This window comes from Pongo abelii, chromosome 19 (genome assembly GCF_028885655.2).
Source record: "Pongo abelii isolate AG06213 chromosome 19, NHGRI_mPonAbe1-v2.0_pri, whole genome shotgun sequence".
Classification (NCBI taxonomy): Eukaryota; Metazoa; Chordata; class Mammalia; order Primates; family Hominidae; genus Pongo; species Pongo abelii.
The window spans coordinates 55,514,598-55,540,165 of NC_072004.2; the positions used below are offsets into that span (position 1 = coordinate 55,514,598).

Here is a 25,568-nt window from a genome sequence, read left to right on the forward strand (position 1 = left end):
CCCAATTCCTTTCTCATAGAAATAGCTTAAAATTGATGTTTCTGTGTTTGAAAAGACATCGTAACAATCAAAAATGGCATTACTTTAACATTTAAATTTCTAAATGCATACAGGAATACATATACAGTTAAAACTATACCCAACCATCACAAAAAAGACTGCTTACAAAAGTGTAAACTAATCAACATTTCATACTCTTTTCAATAAAGTATATCAGTTGCCAAATGCTGTTAAAAATAACATTATTTTCTGGAAACAGATTATACAAAGAAGCCAGGCACGGTGCCTCAAGCCTGTAATACTAACACTTTGGGAGGCTGAGTAGGGCTCTTCACTTGAGGTCAGGAGTTCGAGACTAGCCTAACCAACATGATGAAACTGCGTCTCTACTTAAAAAAAAAAAAAAAAAAAAAAAGATTATACAAAGATATAAGTAAATAAATGCTGCAGACATCCGGTTAATGATGACCAATGAAGGCTCATGTTTCTCCTTGAAACCAACCATAATAAAGAAAGAAAAACAAAATTCCGGCCAGGCACAGTGGCTCATGCCTGTAATCCTAGCACTTTGGGAGGCTGACGTGGGTGGATCACCTGAGGTCAGTTCGAGACCAGCCTGGCCAACATGGCGAAATGAGGTCTCCACTAAAAATACAAAAATTAGCTGGGCATGGTAGCAGGAGCCTGCAGTCCCAGCTACTCGGGAGGCTGAGGCAGGAGAATCACTTGAATCTGGGAGAAGAAAGTTGAAGTGAGCCAAGATCGCACCACTGCACTCCAGCCTGTGAGACAAGAGCGAAACTCCATCTCAGAAAAAAAAAAAGAAAAAGAAAATTCCAACTTAACAGAAAGAAAAACACCCACACTCAAACATTAAAGAGGTATTTAATTAAGAAAAACCTCTAGAAAATTAGCTGGGCATGGTGGCATAGGCCTGTAGTCCCCGCTACTAGAGAGACTGAGGTAGGAGGATGTTTGAGCCCAGGAGTTTGAGGCTGCAGTTACCCACTGCACTCCAGCTTGGATAACATAGTGAGACCCTTTCCCTAAAGAAAAAAAAAAAAAAAGAAAAATATCTAATTTCAAAAAACACTATTTCTACCTAACAGGATTTATAGTAAAAATATTATAATATATCCATACTATGGATCATAAAACAATCAGAAACAGTAAGGCAGATCTACCTGTACCGACATGTAAAAATGTTCAAGACTCCAAGAAAAAAAACAAGCCTTAGAAGAGGCAGGGGAGGCCGGGCATGGTGGCTCACTCCTGTAATTCCAGCACTTTGGGAGGCCGAGGTGGGCAGATCACTTGAGACCAGGAGTTCAAGACCAGCCTGGGCAACATAGTGAAACCCTGTCTCTACTAAAAATCCACAAATTAGACAGGCGTGGTGGCGCGCATGCCTGTAATCCCAGCTATTTGAGTGGCTGAGGCATGAGAATCACTTGAACCCAGGAGGTGGAGGTTACAGTGAGCCAAGATCATGCCACTGCACTCCAGCCTGGATGACAGAGCGAGCCACTGTCTCAAAAACAAAAACAAACAAACAAAAGAGGTAGTGTATAATACTATTCAGAGTTAAAAAAAATTTTTTTTTTACTTCTGTTAAGTGTCTGTTAGGTTCAACCACAAGAACCTGCTGTTTCTGTAGCTCTAAATTAGCCGAATATCTGCAATTTCATACAGTTCAACCTACAGGAGAAAAAAGCCTGAAAATATATACCAGCTGAAAATAGCTAGGGTTGCATTTTAGGGGGCGGGGTGGTTTGCAATAACTGAAATAATAGATTTAGTGAGGGAGGCAAAGAGGAATTTCATTCTTGAACTGTTTGAATTTTTAACATTAAGCACCTATTACACTTGATAACAGAAACAGAAAGGTTTTTTAACAATAAACTTTAGCAGTAAAGAGCAAAATAAAACATACCTCCCAACTCCTGCTGCAGCCCTTGAGCCTGTCGAATAAGGAATTTGATAGGAATCTGATCCATTAAAGAAGAAGAATATGATTTGGGCTTTCTTTGCATGGCAGCTATCAAAGATAAAAAGTGTAAAATAAATAAAATGTCCAGAAACAACAGAAATCTTAACCTTCAACCCAAATGGAAACAAAAACAAGGTCAAATTACTTTTAATGCAATTAACCTGCGAATATAGCATATAAAAGATGAAGAATCATTACGAAAACAAGTGGCTACACAGGAAGAACAAGAACATACCTGGAGCAAGATCTGGAAAATGTCCTGAAATTTAAAACTAGACAGAAGAAAATTCATAACAGGTTGAGAGAAGCCATGTGCAAAAGTGCCCTACACTAAAAGAACCAACAAGTGAGTCAAGATTTTCCCAAACCTAATGAGAAGATCAAATGTGATCATGAACATACGGCCTAGAGCTTCATGATTCCAATGCATCTTATAAAAAGAAACTGTAATTTTATCTTTTTTTTTTTTTGAGATGGAGTCCACTCTTTTTGCCCAGGCTGGAGTGTAGTGGCACGATCTCAGCTCACTGCAACCTCCGCTTCCCAGGTTCAAGCGATTCTCCCGCCTCAGCCTCTCAAGTAGATTGGCTGGGATAACAGGCATCCACCAGCATGCCTGGCTAATTTTTGTATTTTTAGTAGAGACGGCATTTCGCAATGTTGGCCAGGCTGGTCTCGAACTCCTGACCTCAGGGGGATCTAGCCTGCCTCGGCCTCCCAAAGTGCTAGAATTACAGGCGTGAGTCACCGGGCCCGGCCAATTTTTTTTTTTTTTTTTTTTGAGACAGAGTCTCGCTCTGTCACCAGGCTGGAGTGCAGTGGCGTCATCTTGGCTCACTGCAACCTCCGCCTCCCAGGTTCAAGTGATTCTCCTGCCTCAGCCTCCTGAGTAGCTGGGATTACAAGCGCCCACCACCACGCCCATCTAATTTTTTGTATTATTAGTAGAGATGGGGTTTCACTGTGTTAGCCAGGATAGTCTCGATCTCCTGACCTCATGATCCACCCGCCTTGGCCTCCCAAACTGCTGGGATTACAGGCGTGAACCACAGTGAATTGTATCATATTATATACAATAGTGGTGACTGAATCTTTTTTTTTCCCTGAGATGAGTCACTCTGTCACCCAGGCTGGTATGCAGTGGTTCAATCTTGGCTCACTGCAACCTCTGCCTCCTGGGTTCAAACAATTCTTGTGCCTCAGCCTCCCAAGTAGCTGAGACTACAGTTGCTCGCCACCACACCTAGCTAATGTTTGTATTTTTAGTAGAGATGGGGTTTCGCCATGTTGGTCAGGCTGGTCTCAAACTCCTGACCTCAGGTGATCCACCAGCCCCAGCATCCCAAAGTACAGGCGTGAGCCATCATACCTGGCCTCTTTTTAAATTAAGTTAGGCAATACGAATTTGACTTCCTTCTCTCACAACTCCTACCCTCAACCAGCCACGCCCACCCTTTTTTTCTTCTAAGTCCATTTTAATTTGTGTACTTTTGCTGCTATCCTAATTCAGTGCCTACTCACCTTTTGTTTAAATATCTTCTATGGCCCACTTTCCCTGCCTCCAGTTTAATCCATCCTTCAACCTGCGGCCATAGTCATCTTATTTAAATACAGATTTGGCCACCTTCAGTGAATCCTCACATCACACAGAGTAAAGGTCCTTGCCAGTCAATACTATCTTTCTCTGTCTCATCTCTACCGTATTCTATATACCTGGCACTCAAAGCTCATTCCAAGGTACTTTCCTTTACACCACAGGAATATATGAGAATCTCAATCAGGGTGTTTGTAGTTTCACAAAGGATATACAATATGTTTATTCTCTTACAAACTACAAACAGTAAAGCTCAACCATTTTTATTTTATTAAGGACAAGAAGTATGTAAGTGCAAGTGTTAGAATAAAGGTTGAGAAACACTGTCTATATAGACCACATATATATCATATACTCTTATTTAGATATAATCTCCCTTTTAAGTTAATAAATTAGCATAGTTTTCCATACCAATCTTTTATGAATTAAGAAAAAATCAGAAGGCAGTTAAAACAATAGTTACAGGTTCCAGAAATAGACAAATCCTGGTTCCAATACTTATTACAATACTTAATACTAACTTAGGGAAGTTACTTAATTTCCTTGTGCCTCAGTGTTCTCCCCTGTAAAATAAACGTAACCACACCTATCTCATAGAATTGTTATGAGGGTTTACATGAGTTAACTATAAGACTAAACTAAGGCCAGGCAAAGTGGCTCATACCTGTAATCCCAGCACTTTGGGAGGCCAAGGTGGGTGGATGACTTGAGGTCAGAAGGTCGAGACCAGTCTCACCAACATGGTAAAACCCATTCTCTACTAAAAATACAAAATTCAGCGGGGTGTGTTAGCGGGCACCTGTAATCCCAGCTACTCAGGCGTCCGAGGCAGGAGAATCACTGGAACCTGGGAGGCAGAGGTTGCAGTGAGCTGAGATCGTGCCACTGCACTCTAGCCTGGGCAACACAACAAGACTCTGTCTCAAAAAAAAAAAAAAAGACTAAACTATATGTGTACGATTAAAAAGCAAAAAATTATTTCAGATTCCTAGATAGGAAGACTTAATACTGCAAAGATGTAAATTCTCTCCAAATTAATCTATAAGTTTAACATAATTCTTATCAAAATCCCAACATAATTTTCATTTGTGAAATTTAACAAAATTATTATAAAGTTCACGGAAAAGATTAAATATGTGAGAATATACAGAAATTCCAAACAAGAACTGTATCAAAGACACAGAAAATGTCAAAACATAAAAAAGAAAATCCAGGCCGGGCGTGATAGCTCACACCTGTAATCCCAGCACTTTGAGAGGCTGAGGTGTGTGGATCACTTGAGGTCAGGAGTTCGAGACCAGCCTGGCCAGCATGATGAAACTCCAGCTCTACTACAAATACAAAAATTAGCCAGGAATGTGGTACGCACCTGTAATCCCAGCTATTCAGGAGGCTGAAGCAGAAGAATCGTTTGAACCCGACAGGCAGAGGTTGCAGTGAGCCAAGATCACACCACTGCATTCCAGCCTGGGTGACAGAGTGAGATTTTGTCTCAAAAAAAAAGAAAAACAAATTAAAAACTACACACAAAGGTCAGGAGGATCACCCACACCTGTAATCCCAGCACTTTGGGAGGCCAAGCCAGGAGGACTGCTCGAGCCCAGGAGTTTGAGATCAGCCTGGCAACATGGCAAATCCCATCTCTACAAAAAATAAAAAAAATCAGCCAGGCATGGTGGCATCCGCCTGTGGTCCCAGCTACATGGGAGGCTGAGGCAGGGATCCTGTGAGCCCAAGAGATCAAGGCTACACTGAGCCATGTTCATGCCACTGCACTCCAGCCTGGGTGACAGAGTGAGACCCTGTCTCAAAAAGTAAATAGATGAAATGAACTACACACATGTAGGAAGTATAAACACAGGTAAACCTTCTTTTTCAAATACAGGAAAAAATACCACTTTATAATGATACCATGCATGCTAAATCTGACCTTCTGATATTATGTGAAGTAACTAAGTTTCAAAGCCCATTTGAGTGACATTCTCTGTGTGCGTGTGCGTGCGTGTGTGTGTGTGTGGAGATGGGCATCTTGCTGTTTTCCAGGCTGGTGTCAAACTCTGAGCACAAGTGACCATCCCATCTCAGCCTCCCAAAGTACCAAAGTACTGAGATTACAGGGAATGAGCTACCACACCCAGCCCAATGTTAACGGCAAAACGAAACTCTTCAGCCAGGCGCAGTGGCTCACGCCTGTAATCCCAGCACTTTGGGAGGCCGAGGCGGGCGGATCACGAGGTCAGGAGATCGAGACCATCCTGGCTAACATGGTGAAACCCCGTCTGTATTAAAAATACAAAAAAATTAGCTGGGCATGGTGGTGGGCACCTGTAGTCCCAGCTACGCGGGAGGCTGAGGCAGGAGAATGGCGTGAACTCAGGAGGTGGAGCTCGCAGTGAGCCGAGATCACGCCACTGCACTCCAGGATGGGCAACAGAGCAAGTCTCCGTCAAAAAAAAAAAAACAAAAAACAAAAACAAAAACAAAACAAAAAAAAAACGAAACTCTTCTACTTTTTTATTTTTTTTGAGACACAGTCTCACTCTGTCCACCAGGCTGGAGTGCAGTGGCGCAATCTCAGCTGGCTGCAACTTCCGCCTCTGGGTTCAAGGGATTCTCCTGCCTCAACCTCCTGAGTAGCTGGGATTACAGGCATGAGCCACCACACCTGGCTAATTTTTGTATTTTTAGTAGAGACGGGGTTTCGCCATGTTGACTAGGCTGGTCTGGAACTCCTGACCTCAGGTGATCCGCCCACCTCGGCCTCCCAAAGTGCTAGGATTACAGGCGTAAGCCACCTCGTCTGGCCTTTTCTATTGTTTTTGATTAGGTTGTTACTCTTTACACTACTGGAAGGAAGACCGGGCAAAGACTCAAATCAAGAGAAAAAAATTCAGTTACAGCTCCATCAGGTGTTAAATTTATATTTAGTGAACAAGATCTATACAATTGTTAAAATACAGGCAATTCTGTTATCTATTAATTTAGCCTCTGATAAGGAGGACTGGGCCATAAATCGTGGTTACATACCCCAACATGCATGATTTATGTATTAAGTATACAATGCCCACATTGCAAAGATTATAAAATGATACTAGAGTTTGTTAGAATATTGCCCTTCTTTTATCAAAAAACAGTTTGGAAAGTAACAAAATACAAGCTAATAAAATAAACTACCACTAGAACCACTCCTCTACGTACAACTTACCTAAAGTCTTTGTGTTTGCTAGAAGAGCCTCCTCATAAGACAGTATATAGTAGAGCACCAAAAGCTGTGCTGTGATACTGAAATGCTGATTAAGGCGGATGTTGTCACCCTGGAGGTAATATTACAAATACTCTGAAATACTTTGAATTTCATGAGTGCTTTTTTTTTTCTTGATAGTAAAAGAATCAAAATAGACTATCCAGCATTGCTGCTCCTAACTCAGGTAAAACAAGAGAAATGTTGCTTTGTGTGTATTAAACTCAAAAAAACAACATGAAATCTGAGACGGCATGAGAGATGAAAGGCAACATGCTTAAGTGGTCTTTAAGATAAGACAAAGAAAAGACTTCAGCTACTACTCAATAGCAAACCCATCAGGCTGCTTCTGAAAGACAGGAGTCCCAAGTATTATATGAAATTACCATGAAGAAAGTAACTCCTAAATAAGACATTGTATACTTAAATATATTTGTGAAAAATGCAACTGTTTTTCCCTTCTAACTAACTGGGGAAAAAATACTTTCATCAAATTTTCCCTAAATGAGCCAGGAGCGGTGGCTCATACCTGTCATCCCAGCACTTTGGGAGGCCGAGGCAGGCAGATCACCTGAAGTCAGGAGTTGGAGACCAGCTGGCCAACATAGTAAAACCCTGTCTCTACTAAAAATATAAAAATTAGCCAGGCGTGGTGGCACGTGCCTGTAACCCCAGCTACTCAAGAGGCTGAGGCATGAGAATCACTTGAACCCAGGAGGCACAGTTTGCAGTAAGCTGAGATCGTGCCACTGCACTCCAGTCGGGGCAACAGAGTGAGACTCTGTCTCAAAAAAAAAAAAAAAAAATTCCCCCTAAATTAATGTAGGTATATCTTAGATTCCCAGGATGCTAAACAAACCTATGCTGAATATCTTGAAATCCCACACAGTACTTGATCAAATACACAATCTCCAGGGAACTCTTTAGACTTTAAAGTGAAACTTAAAAAAAAAAAAAATTATTGGCCAGGCGCAGTGGCTCACACCTGTAATCCCAGCACTTTGGGAGGCCAAGGTGGAAGGATCACTTGAGGTCAGGAGTTCGAGACCAGCCTGGACAATATGATGAAATCCCATCTTTACTAAAAATACAAAAACTAGCCAGTTGTGGTGGCACGTGCCTGTAGTCCCAGCTACTCAGGAGGTTGAAGCAGGAGAATCGCTTGAACCCAGGAAGCGGAGGTTGTAGTGAGCCGAGATTGCCCATTGCACTCCAGCCTGGGTGTCACAGCGAGACTCCAATCTCAAAAAAAAAAAAAGGCCAGGCACAGTGGCTCACATCTGTAATCCCAGCACTTTGGGAGGCTGAGGCAGGTAGATCACCTGAGGTCAGGAGTTCGAGATCAGCCTGGCCAACATGGTGAAACCCTGTCTCTACTAAAAATACAAAACATTAGCCAGGCGTTGTGGCAGGCGCCTGTAATCCCAGCTACTCGAGAGGCTGAGGCAGGAGAATCACTTGAACCAGGCCGACAGAGGTTACAGGGAGGAGGAGGTTGCAGTGAGCCAAGATCGCACCACTGCACTCCAGCCTGGGCAACAAGAGTGAAACTCCATCTCAAAGAAAAAAAAAAAAAAATTCTTACACAAGTGCCTGTTTAACAAACTACTTGGAACTAATACCATTCTTTTAATTTTTACAGGTGATCTAAAGAAATTTAATCTAATTTTAAATTCAGAACTACCTAGAAGTCCTCTGATAGGAAAATAAAAATATGGGTTAAGTAAGAAGAACTGAAAGAAAAATAAGTTAATAGTATAAAAGAACCACTATTTTACCCCAATGACTCCTTGGAAAATATTGAGTATCTCCTGTTCTGTGACTGGCTGATTTGTGGCTTCTGGATTAGATTTCGACGCAGGAGTAAGTATAGAATTTATGTACACATCAATCAAAGGAAGTAATTGAGGATGAAGTGGAGTAGAGGTTTCACACAGCTGTCTATAAATCCAATCCTAAGAAAGAATGTTATAGACACTGAATTAATTGTGGCAAAAAGAAAAACCAAGCAAAATTATAAAAGTACATACAGTTTTACATGAATTATGAATCAATAAAACTCACTATTAACTTTTGGCAGTTCCAAATATATTATCTAGTATCATAACTGCCTTTGACTTTAAAATATGAACTACCTTTATATCTGTATCATCTTAGGTGCAACCCTCCACTAGAAGCTTGCCTTTCGGTTTAATCTATTCGTTTTTAAGTAGTGGGAAAAACATTTTACGTCCCTACCATATCTGTATTTAGAGCAGCATGTGTGTCGTCATGGGAGAGCTCACATTAGATAGGAATTTGGAGAGAGAGAGACAGGTCCTTCACAGCAAACCCTCAGATAGACTAAGAAAGTGTCTTTGACAAGCACTTACAGGAGACTATCACTTAACTATCGCTGGATGGAGGACATGCAAAATATTGGGTGTGCATGTGAACTCTTAATTCTTAGCTATTTTACTTACTAAAAATATAAAGCAGAAGATGCAATCTGGCTAAATCACTAAATCACAAAAAACAAGGGACAATTAAAAGTGATATATCATGCATGTATTATTCACTGTTCTTTGTAAATATCTGAAAAAGTTTCAGTCTACTTTACCTCCTGGGTCTTAAGACCTTCTCTTCAGAGGGCCTTTTAACTTGTTAGATATAGCCAACTAAGACAAATCAAAACATGTCAAAATTCTAAGTTAGGTGTGAGGTGTCCTTGTGACAAATCAACAAATACCAGTCATGGCAACTTCCCCAATTTGTAAAACAAAACCAGGTCCACTGCAGTGTCTCACACCTGTAATCCCAACACTTCGGGAGGCTGAAGTAGGAGAACTGCTTGAGACCAGGAGTTCAAGACCAGACCAGCCTGGGCAACATAGCGAGACCCTGTCTCTACAAAAAAAACACTTTTCAAAGCCAGGTATGAGGCCAGGCATGAGGGCTCATGCCTGTAATCCCAGCACTTTGGGAGGCCGAGATGGGTGGATCACGTGAAGTCAGGAGTTTGAGACCAGCCTGGCCAACATGGTGAAACCCTGTCTCTACTAAAAATTAAAAAAAAAAAAAAAAAAAAAAAAAAAGCCAGGAGTGGTGGCTCGCACTTGTAGTTCCAGCTGCTTAGGAGGCTGTGGCAGGAAGACTGCTTGAGCCCAGGAGTCTGAGGTTACAGTGAGCTATGACAGCCTGGGCGACAGAGTGAGACCCTCTCTTTAAAATAAAATTAGAAAATGGCAGTTTCTAAGTTTTAATGAGATAGCCATGTGCCACTATTGAGAATTTAAATGGAGTATTATGCATTTTGAAAATCTTACATTGTTTTAAAAATCTGAAATTACTATATAATTATATAATTATGATTACTATCCCTAATTACTATACTTATATAAATGACTAGTAACTTAGCTTAATACCACACATTTCCTACACAAAACCCACAATAAAGGCCTACAAACTGAAATACAACTGAGGAGAAAGCATTAATTTAGGTTGTTCTTTGAAATATAAATTTAGGCCAGGCACAGTGGCTCACACCTGTAATCCCAGCACTTTGGGAGGTTGAGACGGGCATATCACTTGAGGTCAGGAGTTCGACACCAGCCAGCCAACACAGTGAAACCCTGTCTCTGCTAAAAATACAAAAATTAGCAGGGCGTGGTGGCACACACCTGTAGTCCCAGCTACCTGGGAGGTTGAGGCAGGAGAATCACTTTAACCCAGGAGGCAGAGGTTACAGTGAGCCAAGACTGCACCACTGCACTCCAGCCTGGGTGACTGAGCAAGACTCTATCTCAAAAGAAAAAATATATATATATAAAAATGTAGGGGCATGCTTTTATTTTATTTGTTTTATTTGTAGGGGCATACTTTTATTGACACTTTGTGCTTGGTAAAGGAACGGCTCCTGAGAAGCTGGTAAATACAATGAATAGGCAAAAATCCAGTAATGTTGGCACTCAGGTTGCTGGTAACAGGGACCCGAACTGCATGAGCTGTGACAACCTAAAACGGAAAAATAGTATTAGTAATATAATAGAACTAAATATAAAATTATTTTGAAAGAGAGATTAGTAAGTAGATTGTCAACACCTAATACAAGTGTGGTCCCTAGAAATGAATGATGAAAATAAATTATTACATGTTTTAATTGTCTCTGAATGCTGAGGAAATGTACATTTAGGGATTTATATAATTCCCTAATTTTTTGTTTATAAACATAGATACATACACAGTGGTGTGATAAGGTAAAAAAATAAAATAAAATTTTGAAGCATACAATCTGGGCTCAATAACTTTGAAGAAGTCATTTATCTTCTGAATCTTTTTCACATCTACAAAACAGGACACTGCCATACCTGCCTCAAAGCATTGTTACGGGGGGAAAATATTCTTTTTGGAAAAACATCATATGAACTATAAAGCAACACATAAATATAAACAGAAATATTTATTCTCAATATGTCATGCATAGGCTCTAATTGTCTTTTAAAGACCCTCTTCAAAGTTGTCTTCCAATTGGTTCAAATTTAAAGATAAAAAATAACTTATGATTCTCCCACATGCTGTGTGACTATTTGTAATTCAGGAGTATATGTGCATATGCGTGTTGAGGGTGGGAGGGATAGTAAAATATAGAAATAAAGATATTAATAGCCATGAAAAAGCAACAACTGGCTGGGTGCAGTGGCTCACGCCTGTAATCCCAGCACTCTGGGAGGCTGAGGTGGGTGGATCACCTGAGGTCAGGAGTTCAAGACCAGCCTGGTCAACATGGTAAAACCCCATCTCTACTAAAAATACAAAAATTAGCCAGGCGTGGTGGTGGGCACCTCTAATCTTAGCTACTTGGGAGGCTGAGGCAGGAGAATTGCTCCAACCCAGGAGGCAGAGGTTGCAGTAAGCTATGATCATACCACTGTATACTAGCCCGGGTGACAAAGTGAGATTAAAAAAAAAAAAGAAATGAAAAAAATCCTTAGGCTTATCCATGGACAAAAGTGCTAAGGCTAAAGAAGAACATGTTAAGTATAAGAAATTTAGACTCTAGCCTGTAATCTAGTTAGAAATGAATTTTACAGCCTCAAGGTTTAAATAGGACTTCATTTTATCTTTCTCCAGACACATTAAAACAATTACCCCTTGAGATGCCCTACCAGCAACATCTAAGAGTATTCTCCTAAGTATCTACTCAAAGTCTCCAAAAATATATAAATTCAAAAGATGCTTTGGTATGTTATGACTAGTTTTAAAACTGTATTTTAAATGGATTATTCTTTAAGAAAGTTTCAAAGATGAAATAAATCATCATGAGTTTAAAAAGAAAAAAGACCATATTATTTTCTTAAGGTAAGACACACAAGTTTTCTCCCAAAGAATATTGTAAAAGAAAGTTAAATAAGTACCTAAGAATAAAAAGAAATACCTGCTCAGTAAAAATTTCCTGTGTGAAGATTGTCTTCATCCTGCTCAAGGAGCTTGGCTTAATTACAATCTAAAATTACCAAAAGAATTCCAACAGCATGTAAAAATATATGAAACACAATTTATTCTAGGGAACTTATCTAAAATGGCTGTGATACACATAAATGTTCAAATGTTCAAGTACTCTACTCTGTTTTAGAAATGCTTTCCCAAACCCAACATTAAAGTGTTAATACTCAGAAACAGAACCAATATAAAAAGCACTTAATAAATACTATTATTGGCATTTTCAGTCGGTTGGGGGAAACAGATTATTTACTACATGGAGCTGGGATAGCTGCCCCTCTGTGAGGCCAAGAGAAATATGTGTGTGTGTGTATGTGTGTGTCTGTATATACACACATATACACACACAAATATATGTATATATGTATATATACATATAGACACACATACACTTTTTGTACATATCACACCATGCACCAAAACAAACTCCAAGTAGATTAAAATGTTCAAATGTAAAACATGAAGCCACCCAAAAAACTAGAAGAAAATATAAGTGACCACTTATATAAACCCAAGAAAGGAAAACATTTCTAAGCATAAGAGCAAAACAGAAAACACAAAAAGAACATTTACAGCCAGGTGCGGTGGTTCACGCCTGTAATCCCAGCACTTTGGGAGGCTGAGGTGGGCAGATCACAAGGTCAGGAGATTCAAGACCATCCTGGCTAACACAGTGAAACCCCGTCTCTACTAAAAATACAAAAATTAGCCGGGCGTGGCGGCATGTGCCTGTAGTCCCAGCTGCTGGGGAGGCTGAGGCAGGAGAATGGCATGAACCCAGGAGACGGAGCTTGCAGTGAGCCGAGATCGCGCCACTGCACTCCAGCCTGGGCAACAGAGCAAGACTCCGTCTCAAAAAAAAAAAAAAAAAGACATTTAATATACTACATAAAAATAATAATGATAATAATTTCCACATGGCAAAGTTAAATGGCAAAAAAGACTGGAAAAAGTCAATTATAACATATTGAACTCTCCACTTTTAAAGATACTATAAGATATGTCACTGATTTAATATTACAGTAGCTTTTCAAGAAAAAAGTAGGAGTTGGAACACTACCACTTTCATATTACATGTCAACTGTAAAATGAATCCCAATTTCAATATTGGGTAAAATATACATCTTGAAATATATGAAGTAAGATGTATAAGGCATAATGACATATCTTTCCTTTTGAGTCAGTGAAAGAAAAAAATAAATCAAAGTCCCTACAGGAAAATTAGGATACTGATAAGCTTTTCACAAAAGAAGTAAGCCAAAACACATAGATTTTAAATACTAAAGTTTCACTAGTAATCAAAAAATTCAAACTAAGTGATACCACTGTTCATCAACCAAATATGCAAAGATTAAAAAAAAATAGTAATGCTCAGTCATGTAGAAAGTTTAGGAAAACAGGAGTTCTTACTAATGATAAGAGTTAAACTGATACAATCATTCGAAAAGATAATATGACAGTACTCATGAAACACCTTAACATAGTCATACCGTTTTCCTTAGCAATTAATTACCTTCTAGAAATTTGCCCTAAGAAAATGATCCAACAGATGTATGAAGAGATACGTGTGGGTGCCTATGTGTGTATTTACATAAACAAGGATATTCCTCTAAGCATTATACAGAAACTAGAAAATCTACATGGGAAATAATAAGGGACCTATTAAGAAGATCAAACAATGGACTATAAGACAATGCAGTCATTAAAAATTATACTGTATTATAATATTTATTGATATGAGTAAATGCTCATCATATATTAGTTTTTTTAAATTACCAAATATGTACATCACTTTAAAGAAAGAACAGACAGCAGAATATTAATAGCAGTATACTAGGTATCTCTGAATCATGGAATTATAAGATATCTTACCCTTTTCTGTGCTTTCCAAGGTTTTTGCATGAGTATCTATTATTTTAGTAAATAAAGGTTTCAAAATGCATTTTTTTCTAAGCGCTCTTGATAAAACTTCTATTAAACAATTAAAATTACTTAAATGAAAACAATATATTTACACTACAACAAAATGTCCAGCTTAGAAACACCTTTTTTTTTTTTTTTTAGAAAGAAGTTAAAAGAAAATTACCTTCATCCCCAAAGTGGAACAGACCAAGTCAATGATAGCACTAAGCTGGTTGCTGTGAAAGTACATAGCCACCAATAATAACATCTCCCCAAAAGAAGCAGAGACGCCTGAAGTACTGTCAAAACAAAATAGGAAATATGAATTTTCCAAAGAGAGAAGAAGAAAAGCTTTCTCAACTAACTAAATCAAATTATCTTACCTCTCAAAATACGCTTCTTCCTTTATCATCCAACTTAGCCACACCACCATCAGCTGCTCCTGTTCAGGTGTACTATATAAAATATACCAGAATGTCACTGGTTTCAATTAGATATACTAGTATATGAATAAAAAGCATTCTGAAGTTATTTTTGGTAGAAATTATTTTTCCTGCCCTATTTTCAAGTATCAAGTCAAATTAAAGGCTTGCTGAATTGGGCCATTAATTGTCATTGAGGTATGAAGTAATTCTAGAGCTCAAGAATGAGGACCTTTGCTTTTTTTCATGGATCCCCTCTCAAAGTCTTAGTTACTGCCTTCACAGGTTGGAAAGAGTAAGCTTCCTCACATTCCTCAGAAAACAAAGGCCCCTTGGGATTAACCTGTTAAAACAACTATACAACAGCTGATACTTATTTCATATAGAAAAAAATCTAGTGTTAACACTTAAGCATCAAAATATCACAAACTGAGTGCCAAACAGTAATGAGCAGTCCATCTTTTGGAAAAATGAAATTTAATTTATAGAAACCTTATGAGTAGATTTCAAAGTTACAGAGAAACAAATGATCACTAATCATGGAAAAAAAGGCACTCACAGGCTCACCAGATATGAAAAATGGCTATAAAAATACAATGACTTTTCTCTGAGACAATGTCTTGCTCTGTCGCCCAGGCTGGAGTGCAGTGGCGCAATCATAGCTCACTATAGCCTCGACCACCCAAGCTCAAGTGATCCTCCCACCTCAGCCTCCCAAGTAGCTGGGACTACAGGCATGCGCCACTGCATCCAGCTAATATTTTTTATTTTTAGTAGAGGACAGGTCTCGCTATGTTGCCCAGTCTGGTCTTGAACTCTCGAGCTCAAGTGATACTCCTGCCTAAGCCTCCCAAAGTGCTGGAATTATAGAGGTGAGCCAGCATGCCTAGCCCAACAATGACTTTTTAAAGGGAATTCCTAAATTCTGAGATGGAGTTTCACTCTTGTTGCTCAGGCTGGAGTGCAGCAGCGCAATCTCAGCTCACTGCAACCTCCGCCTCCTGGGTTCAAGCGATTCTCCTACCTCAGCCTCCTGAATAGCTGGGATTACAGGTGTCTGCCACCACACCTGGCTAATTTTATATATTAAAATATTTAGTAGAGATGGGGCTTCACCCTGTTGGCCAGGTTGGTCTCGAACTCCTGATTTCAGGTGATTGACCCGCCTTGGCCTCCCAAAGTGCTGGGAATACAGGCCTGAGCCACCACGCCCGGTCTAAATTTTAATTGAAAAGTACAAGCTGACGTTGACTTGTGAAAATTTTTTCACCAATCTCTTTCCACTTCAGTGCAGTAAAAATAGATGCAACTAAAAGCAAATGAAAAGTATGCTTCTTCTATTACCAAAAGCTAAGAAAATAAAAAAGGTCATTCTCAACTATACCTAAACCATATAACAAATAATAAAGTGTTATGTAGTAGAAAGATTACAGCCTTTACAGCCTACCACATCTGAGTGAGAATCCCATCTCTGCTAATTACTGGTAGTGTGATCTTGAAGAATAAACACAAATAATCTTTCTTTTTCTTTTTCACTGTAGCTCTCAAACGTTAAGAACTTTTTTTTTGTATTTGAGAAGAAGTTTCGTTCTCGTTGCCCAGGCTGGAGTGCAATGACACAATCTTGGCTCACTGCAACCTCCGCCTCCCGGATTCAAGAGATTCTCCTGCCTCAGCCTCCCGAGCAGCTGGGATTACAGGTGCCCACCACCACACCCAGCTAATTTTTTATATTTTTAGTAGAGAAGGGGTTTCACCATGTTGGCCAGGCTGGTCTCGAACTCCTGACCTTTAGGTGATCCACCCACCTTGGCCTCCCAAAGTGCTGGGATTACAGGCGTGAGCCACTGTGCCTGGCCTATCTTAAGGACTTTTAAGTATCTTTCTAAACATTAGTTTTTCTATCTATAAGATATGGACAAAAATAACTTATAAGGCTGGGCACAGTGGCTCTTGCCTGTAATCCCAGCAATTTGGGAGGACAAGACAGGAGGATAGCTTGAGTCCAGCAGTTCAAGACCAGCCTGAGCAACAAAGTGAGATCCCATCTCTACAAAAACATTTAAAAATTAGACAGGCATGGTGGCACATGTTTGTAGTGCCAGCTACACGGGAGGCTGAGATCGGAGGATTTCTTGAGCCCAAGAGGCCAAGGCTGCAGCGAGCCCTGATTGTGCCACTGGACTCCAGCCTGCAAAACAAAGCAAGATCCTATCTAAAAAAAAAAAAATACCCTATAAGAGTAATGAGTATTTGAGATAATGTTTAGAAAGTACTTCAAGTAAAAAGAAAAGAAAGAATTCATGTACCTAATTTTACACCATCCTGAAACTCCATTAAAGCTACATTAAAGGGATTTTCTTAAAAGGCATAAACGCATAAGATATTGAGGAGAGACAACACCACAAAATATTGGAAGCTAGAGAACACATAGATAAGTGGAAATGGACTTAGCAGACCTGAGGAAGCAAAATGCTAAACTGGTAGAAGAGAAAACCCATCCATTTTATACCACGGAATTCCAAAAGGGCTCAGGCTACTCCAGGCAGTTCCAGGACTGAGAGTGAAGACAGACTAAAATTAAGAGGTTGACATTCTATATAAGTAGTAGACCTCCAAATCACCTCCTGCATTCTGCACAACTAGAAGAATACCCTTCCCTCAGCAGAGAGAAGACTGGAGATTTATTGTCTGGAGGTGGTAAAATCACGCGTCCGAATTAAGGGACAACCAGGTATATCTGGAGCACCATTATGAAAGTAGGAGAATTAAGTAAATGATTATACTGCAAGCTAATATCTACCAGCCCTTAACCCTCACTCTTTAACTTTGTTTATGGGTTTCTGTATAGGCCTTCCCTCTCCAGGCCAGACAATAATCTTTAGAACTCTGATCAGCCCAAGAGTTTCCCAAAGACCCACTTATGCATTAGAGGTTCTAATATGCTTTTTCATTTCCAAGTCTTAAATATGAACAATCGGCCAGACATGGTGGCTCACACCGTATCCCAGCACTTTGGGAGGCCAAGGCAGGCAGATCACCTGAGGTCAGGAGTTTGAGACCAGCCTGACCAACATGGAGAAACCCCATCTCCACTAAAAATACAAAACTTAGCTGGGGGTGGTGGCGCATGCCTATAATCCCAGCTACTTGGGAGGCTGACACAGGAGAATCACTTGAACCCGGGAGGCAGAGGTTGCGGTGAGCTGAGATCACACCATTGCACCATGGGCAACAAGAGCAAAACTCCGTCTCAAAAATTATATATATATGAACAATAAATATTGGCTGGGTGTGGTGGCTCACACCTGTAGTTGCAGCACTCTGGGAGGCAAAGGCAGGAGGATCACCTTAGGCCAGGAGTTCAAAATCAGCCTGGGCAACAAAAGTGAGACCCCATCCCTACAAAAAACTTTTAAAAATAAGCCAGGTGTGGTGGCCCACACTGGCCACTTGGGAGGCTGAGGTGGAAGGATCTGTTGACCCCAGAAGTTCAAAGCTGCAATGAGTTATGACTGTACCACTGCGTTTGCCCTGAGCAAGAGAGAGAGCCCCCATCTCTAAATAAATAAATAAATAGAAATTTAAAAATAATAATAAATATTAAGTATCTGAGAAAAACTTCTAATTTTAAAAACAGAGACCAAAAAAAGGCAGGGAAAAAAAGCAACTTAGAGAAAAGAAGCAACACAAATAATAAAATCTCTTCAAAATCAGTATGACTAATATCAAAGAAATTATGCTATAATGAACCAATAGACACTACAAAGAAGAAACATTCAGAGAGCCAAAAAAACGCTCTTAGAAATTAAAGACTGAATAGGAATTGAAGATAAAGTTAAAGACAAATCCTAAAAGGCAGAATGATTTTTTTTTTTTTTTTTTTTTTTTGAGATGCAGTCTCGCTCTATAGCCCAGGCTGGAGTGCAGTGGCGCAATCTCGGCTCACTGCAAGCTCTACCTCCCAGGTTCACGCCATTCTCCTGCCTCAGCCTACAGGACTACAGGCGCCCACCACCATGCCCGGCTAATTTTTTTTTGTATTTTTTTTTGCAGAGATAGGGTTTCACCGTGTTAGCCAGGATGGTCTCGATCTCCTGACCTCAGGTGATCCGCCTGCCTCAGCCTCCCAAAGTGCTGGGATTACAGGCATTAGCCAGTGTGCCTGGCCATTTTGCTTCTTCAGAATGGGTATGTGTGAAGTAAATTCTTTTTGAGACTGGGTATTTCTGAAAATATCTTTGTCCTACTTTGACACCTGATTGATAGTTTGACGGGGTATGGAATTCTAAGTTGGAAATAATTTCCTTTCAGGACTTTGAAGGTGTTGCTTGTCTTCTAACTTCCAGTGTTGTTAGGAAGTCTGACATTCTGATTCCTGATCCTTTGTGTGGCCTATTCGTTTTTAATATGGAAACTTGTAGGATTAGTTTTTTATCCCCAGGGTTTTGAAATTTCTGGATGATATGCCTTAGTCTGAGTCTCTTTTTGACTATTGTCCTAGGCATTCAGTAAGCCCTTTGAACCTCGAAACTCATGTCCCTCAGTTCTAGGAAATTTTCCTGAATTAATTTGTTGTTAATGTTTTCTTCTTGGGTGTTCTCTGTCTAAACCCTCCTTTTATTTGGAATTGGACTTTCTGAAATTATTGTCGTATTTTCTTATCCTTTCCTCTTTTCCTTCCCCTCATCTTGTTCTACTTTTTAGAAAACAGCTTTATTGAGATGTAATATATGTACCATAAGATTTACCCAAAGTGTACAACTGAGTGGTTTTTAGTGTATATACAGAGTTACGCAACCACCAACACAACAGAATTTTAGAACCTGTTCAGCACTCTAAAAATAACTTGCTCATTCTAAGACCAGGTACAGTGGCTCACACCTGTAAACCCAGTGGTTTGAGAGGCTGAGGTGGGAGGACTGTTTCAGGCCATGAGTTTCAGACTACCCTGGGCAACATAGCGAGACACTGCCTCTTAAAAAAAAAAAAAAAAAAATTCTCCAGGGATAGTGGAACGTGCCTTAGTCCCAGCTATTCAGGAGGTTCAAGCAGAAGGATCACTTGAACCCAGGAGTTCAAGGTTACAGTGAGCTATGATTGTGCCACAGCACTACAGCCTGGGTGAAAGAGCTTAAAAAAAAAAAAAAAAAGAGGCTGGGCACAGTGGCTCACACCTGTAATCCCAGCACTTTGGGAGGCCGAGGCGGGTGGATCACGAGGTCAGGAGATCGAGACCATCGTGGCTAACATGGTGAAACCCCGTCTCTACTAAAAATACAAAAATTAGCCAGGCACGGTGGCCGGCGCCTGTAGTCCCAGCTACTCGGGAGGCCGAGGCAGGAGAATGGCGTGAACCCGGGAGGCGGAGCTTGCAGTGAGCCAAGATATGGCACCACTGCACTCCAGCCTGGGCAACAGAGCCAGACTCTCTCAAAAAAGAAAAAAAAAAAAGAAAGGATAGGTTTTCTTTTTAATTTTTTTTTTTTTTAAACAAAGACAGGAGTCGCACTATGTTGCCCTGGCTGGCCTCGAACTCATAGCCTCAAGCAATCCTCCCGCCTCAACCTCCCTAGTAGCTGGGACTACAGGTGTGAGCCACCACGCCTGGCTAAGATGATGATATGAGATATAAGAAACAGGAGATCCAACAAAGGAGAGATGAAGCAAGTCTCCAAAATGATGGTGAAGGTCAATCCCAGGATGCGAGCTTTGTACTACCAGGTATAGCTGGTAACCATTTCAGACCAAAATGCTCCTGAAGAAATCTCCTCAAGAAGATGAAACTCACAGACTATCTAATGAGTCAAAACACCTGGAGAGAAGATTTAGGCTGGCAGAGAGTTTGAGGTTACATGAATGGTACATACAACACCAAGAAAGTTAAAAGCAAAAAACAAAAACATAGGATAAATATTAATCCAAAAAAAACACAAGTTTTACAAGGAAGTAAAAAATAATCATATACTGCATGGTTTAGTTCTCAGTAGTGCTTACATAATCATAACAACTATATATTGATCTAATCTAAATTATAACCATACTAGGAGAATGAGAGGATAGGAAAGACATGTATGGATGTGTTTAGGACAGGGAGAAAAAAGACACAGAACTAATTTCTCATCTTTCATACTGGGAACTCAACAAAAAATACCTAAAAGCAAAAATCAAGAGGTATCAAATACAAACATATTATTACAGATGTAGCAGTAAAACACAAAATAAACAGCTAAAAGAATTGAAAGACACTGCCTCTAAAAAAGGTGAAATAGGAAGGAGAGAAGGAAGGACTGCTATTTGCCTTAACAAATCCTGAAGAACTATTTTGACTTCTTTAAACAATGTACATATGTAAGATAAATAAAATGAATCAGATGCTACTGATACCCTTATTTTAAAAAAATACAAATAAGCTGGGCCAGTGGCATACACCTGTAGTCCCAGCTACTTGGGAGGCTGAGTCAGGAGGATTACTTGAGGCCAGGAGTTCAAGGCTGCACTGTGCTATGATCATACCCATGAACAGCCACTGTACTCCAGCCTGGGCAACAAAGCTAGACCCCTTTTCTTAAAAATTGAAAAAAAAACAAAACTACAACTGTCCACACCTAGACCAGCTTTTGTAGAAAGCTCTTATCTAATGCTATACAATTTTGTTGAGTAAATAAAAGTAAACCTTGAGAAAATGGAGCAACTTATATAGTTAGGTACCTGACAAGTGTAGAAAAGGCCAGTAGCATACAAAAGGAAAGTGAAACAAAGCGAACCCCAGCTGGCGTAGCAGGAGGACGGCTCGTCATCAACTGCAACAATTGCTCAGCTTCTTCTTCAGTTGGTCTAAAAAGGAATACATCATTAGGCTTTACATTTTTAGTTGGGATGAAGAAGAAAAAGTGAATTTTTAACCTTTTAGTTAAAAATTTTAAACTTTATAATGATACCTTGCTATTTATAAAATCTTTAACATCTCAAGTTGCCAAATGCAAAACTGTTGAGAAATTACAACTACAGTGTTTTACGGTGGACACAAATACAGGCAGGTCCTCCCTTTGCCCTGTAGTGTGAGACCATAAAAATGACCATGCAAGCTGAAATCATGCAACACAATTTTAATAATCAATGGTGAAAAGTATGGTTGTACTCTATCTAGCCTTTAAAATTTTTGTCAAAACATTAAAAACTCTGTTGATTATAATGCATAAGGAATTTTTTTTTTTTTGAGACAAGGTCTTGCTCCGTCGCCCAGGCTGGAGTGTAGTGGCAGGATCAGAGCTCACTTCAGCTTTGACCTTCCAGGCTCAGGTAATCCTCCCACCTCAGTCCTCATGTAGCTAGGACCACAGGTATGCGCCACCGTGCCCAGCTTATTTTTTTTAGTAGAGACAGGGTTTTGCCATGTTCCCCAGGCTGGTCTCAGACTCCTGGGCTCAAAAAATCCACCTCCCTTGGTCTCCTAAAATGCTGGGATTACAGGTGTGAGTCACTGTACCCAGTCAGGAATTTTTTTTTTTTTAATGGTAAAACTAATATTTTTATAGTACTCTAATTGAAAATATTAGAAACATTGGGAATTAAACTGTTTTCTTTCTTTCTTTTTTTTGAGACAGAGTCTCGCCCTGTTGCCCAGGCGGGAGCGCAGTGGCACAATCTCGGCTCACTGCAACCTCTACCTCCTGAGTTCAAGCAATTCTCCTGCCTCAGACTCCTGGGTGCTGCGACAACAGGCACACGCCAACATTCCCAGCTAATTTTTGTATTTTTAGTAGAGAGAGGGTTTCACCATCTTGAACAGGTTGGCCTCGAACTCCTGACCTCACTGATCCGCAAGCCTCGGCCTCCCAGAGTGCTCAGATTACAGGTGTAAGCCACCGTGCCCAGCCTTAAAGTTTTTTATTTCTTCGTAAAGACTTTATCAAGAGTAGTTTAAACAGCCTTTGCCTCCTTCTTTTTTTTATGTTTTTTGTTTTTGTAGCAATGGAGTTTCACTCTTATTGCCCAGGCCGGACTGCAATGGTGCAATCTCAGCTCACCACAACCTCCACCTCCTGGGTTCAAGTGATTCTCCTGCCTCAGCCTCCCCAGTAGCTGGGATTACAGGCATGTGCCACCACACCCAGCTAATTTTGTATTTTTAGTAGAGACAGGGTTTCTCCATGTTGGTCAGGCTGGTCTCGAACTCCCAACCTCAGGTGATCTGTCCGCCTTGGCCCCACAAAGTGCTGGGATTACAGGCGTGAGCCACTGCGCCTGGCCTATGCTTTCATCTTTATTGGCCAACTGTCTCTTCCAATTATCTGTTTTTGGAATATAATGTTCCAAAAACTGTTTCCATGTTTTGGAACATGAGTTTCTTATGGAGAGAAAGGAAGCAATACAGGTTGAGTAACCCCAATCCAAAAATCCTAAAATCTGAAATGCCCCCAAACTCCAAAACATTCTGAGTGCCAATATGAGGTAATAAGCTCAAAGGAAATGCTCTTTGGAGCATTAACGATTTTGAATTTCTGAATTAGGGATGCTAAATCGGTAAATATAATATAAACATTCCAAAATCCGAAAAGTTCTAAAATCCCAAACACTTCTGGTCTCAAGCATTTCAGATAAGGGATATTCAACCTTTACAACTACCTCCTCTGCTATATGTACATGAATCAAATAACAGGTGTGCAGTAACCAGCCACCGACAGACTTTGAAAGAAGTGAGGCCACTGGTCACTAATCATGATGTACATCTGTTATTTACTTAGTGATATGTGGCCTGAGGAGCTCACAAACTCTATGCAATTATCTGGTTAATGTATCATGGCAACTGAAATGTCAACTGTGTTGAGAGACCAGCATTATTTAAATAAACTGGCGTAACTGAAACTCATGCATATTGGAGACATGCAAATGAGGACTGTATGTACAATTATTAAGAACATTATTCAAAAGGATTTTGTATGGTGACTAAGAAACACTGTATTGGCCAGGCACAGTGGCTCATGCCTGTAATCCCAGCACTTTGGGAGGCTGAGGCAGGCGGAACACCTGAGGTAAGGAGTTCAAGACAAGCCTGGCCAACATGGTGAAACCCCGTCTCTACTAAAAATACAAAAAAAAAAAAAAAAAAAAATTAGCCAGGTGTGGTGAGGCAGGAGAATCGCTTGAATCCAGGAGGCAGAGGTTACAGTGAGCCGAGATCATGCCACTGCACTCCAGCCTGGGCGATGGACGGAGATTCCATCTCAAAAAAAAAAAAAAGAAAACACTGTACTTATTAATCGCATCATATTAATTTTAAACAATTATTTATGATATCAGCTGTAAAAGGAAACAAAGGAGAGATTTACTTCAGCTAGTCAATGGTAAAAGATCACTCACAGATCATTCACTATAGTTTTGTCAAGCTGTGTTGAAATCACAGGTTTCTTTAAACTGTGATTGGAAATTGATAAACTGCTCTGGCTCCTCCCATATTTATATAGTTCTGTTTACAATCAGAACAAAATCATCTCTGCTAGGAATTCTTGGGCTTAGGATTTCATTCTTCTTACAGGCCAGCCCACTACCTGAGTCCAACAGAAAACTTTAATCCTCTGAATAAAAGGCCTTTGGCTCACTTTCCTGAGAATAGAAACAAGAAGGTAAAATGACAAAAAGGTAAAATATCAAACTATTGAATACTTGAGTCCAGCGATCCCCATCAAAGCACAGTACAGACGTAAGAGTGCACTGGCTTTCACAACATGCTCTTCTTTCAGCCCCGAATACACAGATACATTGGGCTCCATGTCCACATCAGCTTCTTCCACAATTCGGGTGCTTCTTACTGTGGGAAGAATGCCCATCAACTCCAGAAGAAGCTGCCTTCTCATCTGCCAAAGGACAGAACTGCTGGTCTCTCTTTTTCTCTGAAAGAAATACAGATCACAAAAGGAAGAAAGCGTGAAGCATTTACTAAACTAAAAGGGAGCTAAAACACAGCTCCCCACTTAAACACTTTCAAATTGGCCTATTTGAAGAGATTGTCGTGACTACAGAATCTCATTTTAACCAATCAAGCAAACTCAAAATGCACTAGTTTATCTGAAGAATGAATATTCCCCATAATTTGGATTGGTTGCAGAGGAAAGATTAAATTAGTGACAATTTGAATTGTGGAATATTATTTAAATGGTACTTTCAAATACATAAAGACTAACAAAGTGATATGTGGTATAGGAGAAAATGCTCAGATTTTGAAGACGTAAGTTCTTGGGGTTTAAATGCCAGCTCTACTATTAGATGATTATATACCTTTAGGTACATTGGTTAGCCTCTCTGAACCCCAATTTCCTTAATGACAAGGAAATATTTTATCAACAGTATTTACCTTATAGAACTCCTATAATTAAGAGTTTACAATTCTTGCCCTGATGCAGTGGTTCACGCCTGTAATCCCAGCACTTTGGGAGGCCAAGGTGGGCGGATCACTTGAGGTCAGGAGTTCGAGACCAGCCTGGCCAACATGGTGAAACCCTGTCTCTACTAAAAATACAAAAAAATTAGCCAGATGTGGTGGTGCATACCTGTAATCCCAGCTACTTGGGAGGCTGAAGCACAAGAATCGCTTGAACTGAACCCAGGAGGCGGAGGTTACAATGAGTCAAGATGGCGCCACTGCACTCCAGCCTGGGCAACAGTGATACTCTCGTCTCAAAAAAAACAAGAGTTTACAATTCTATAACCACTACAGTTCTTCAGGTAGGGACAATGTCTTAGTCATCTCTCACTCTGCACAGTCTAACATTGTGCCTAATATACAGTAAGCACTCAAAGTCTGTTAAGTAGACAAATGAACAAAGATAATACATGTATGAAAGCAGTTCTAAACTATACAGGGCTAGACAAATGTTAATTATTATCTTTTGAGTGTCTCTAAGTAAAATACGATAGACCTGCTTTAATAACAACAGTAAG

At 40.0% G+C, this 25,568-nt stretch overlaps 1 protein-coding gene across 3 annotated transcripts in view; it reads right to left on the reverse strand.

The window, feature by feature from the left end:
- Positions 1 to 25,568, reverse strand: part of INTS2 (integrator complex subunit 2) — a 62,460-nt gene that overhangs the window by 17,587 nt on the left and 19,305 nt on the right. For all 3 annotated transcript variants that reach the window (XM_024235612.3, XM_024235614.3, XM_024235613.3), the window contains exons 8-16: positions 24,294 to 24,520; positions 21,339 to 21,464; positions 14,589 to 14,660; positions 14,390 to 14,504; positions 12,239 to 12,307; positions 10,684 to 10,818; positions 8,604 to 8,780; positions 6,790 to 6,898; positions 1,934 to 2,038 (exon numbers count right to left, since the gene is read on the reverse strand). In XM_024235612.3, the coding sequence (XP_024091380.1) occupies positions 1,934 to 2,038; positions 6,790 to 6,898; positions 8,604 to 8,780; positions 10,684 to 10,818; positions 12,239 to 12,307; positions 14,390 to 14,504; positions 14,589 to 14,660; positions 21,339 to 21,464; positions 24,294 to 24,520 (1,135 nt within the window). The remainder of the gene's footprint in view (positions 1 to 1,933; positions 2,039 to 6,789; positions 6,899 to 8,603; positions 8,781 to 10,683; positions 10,819 to 12,238; positions 12,308 to 14,389; positions 14,505 to 14,588; positions 14,661 to 21,338; positions 21,465 to 24,293; positions 24,521 to 25,568) is intronic.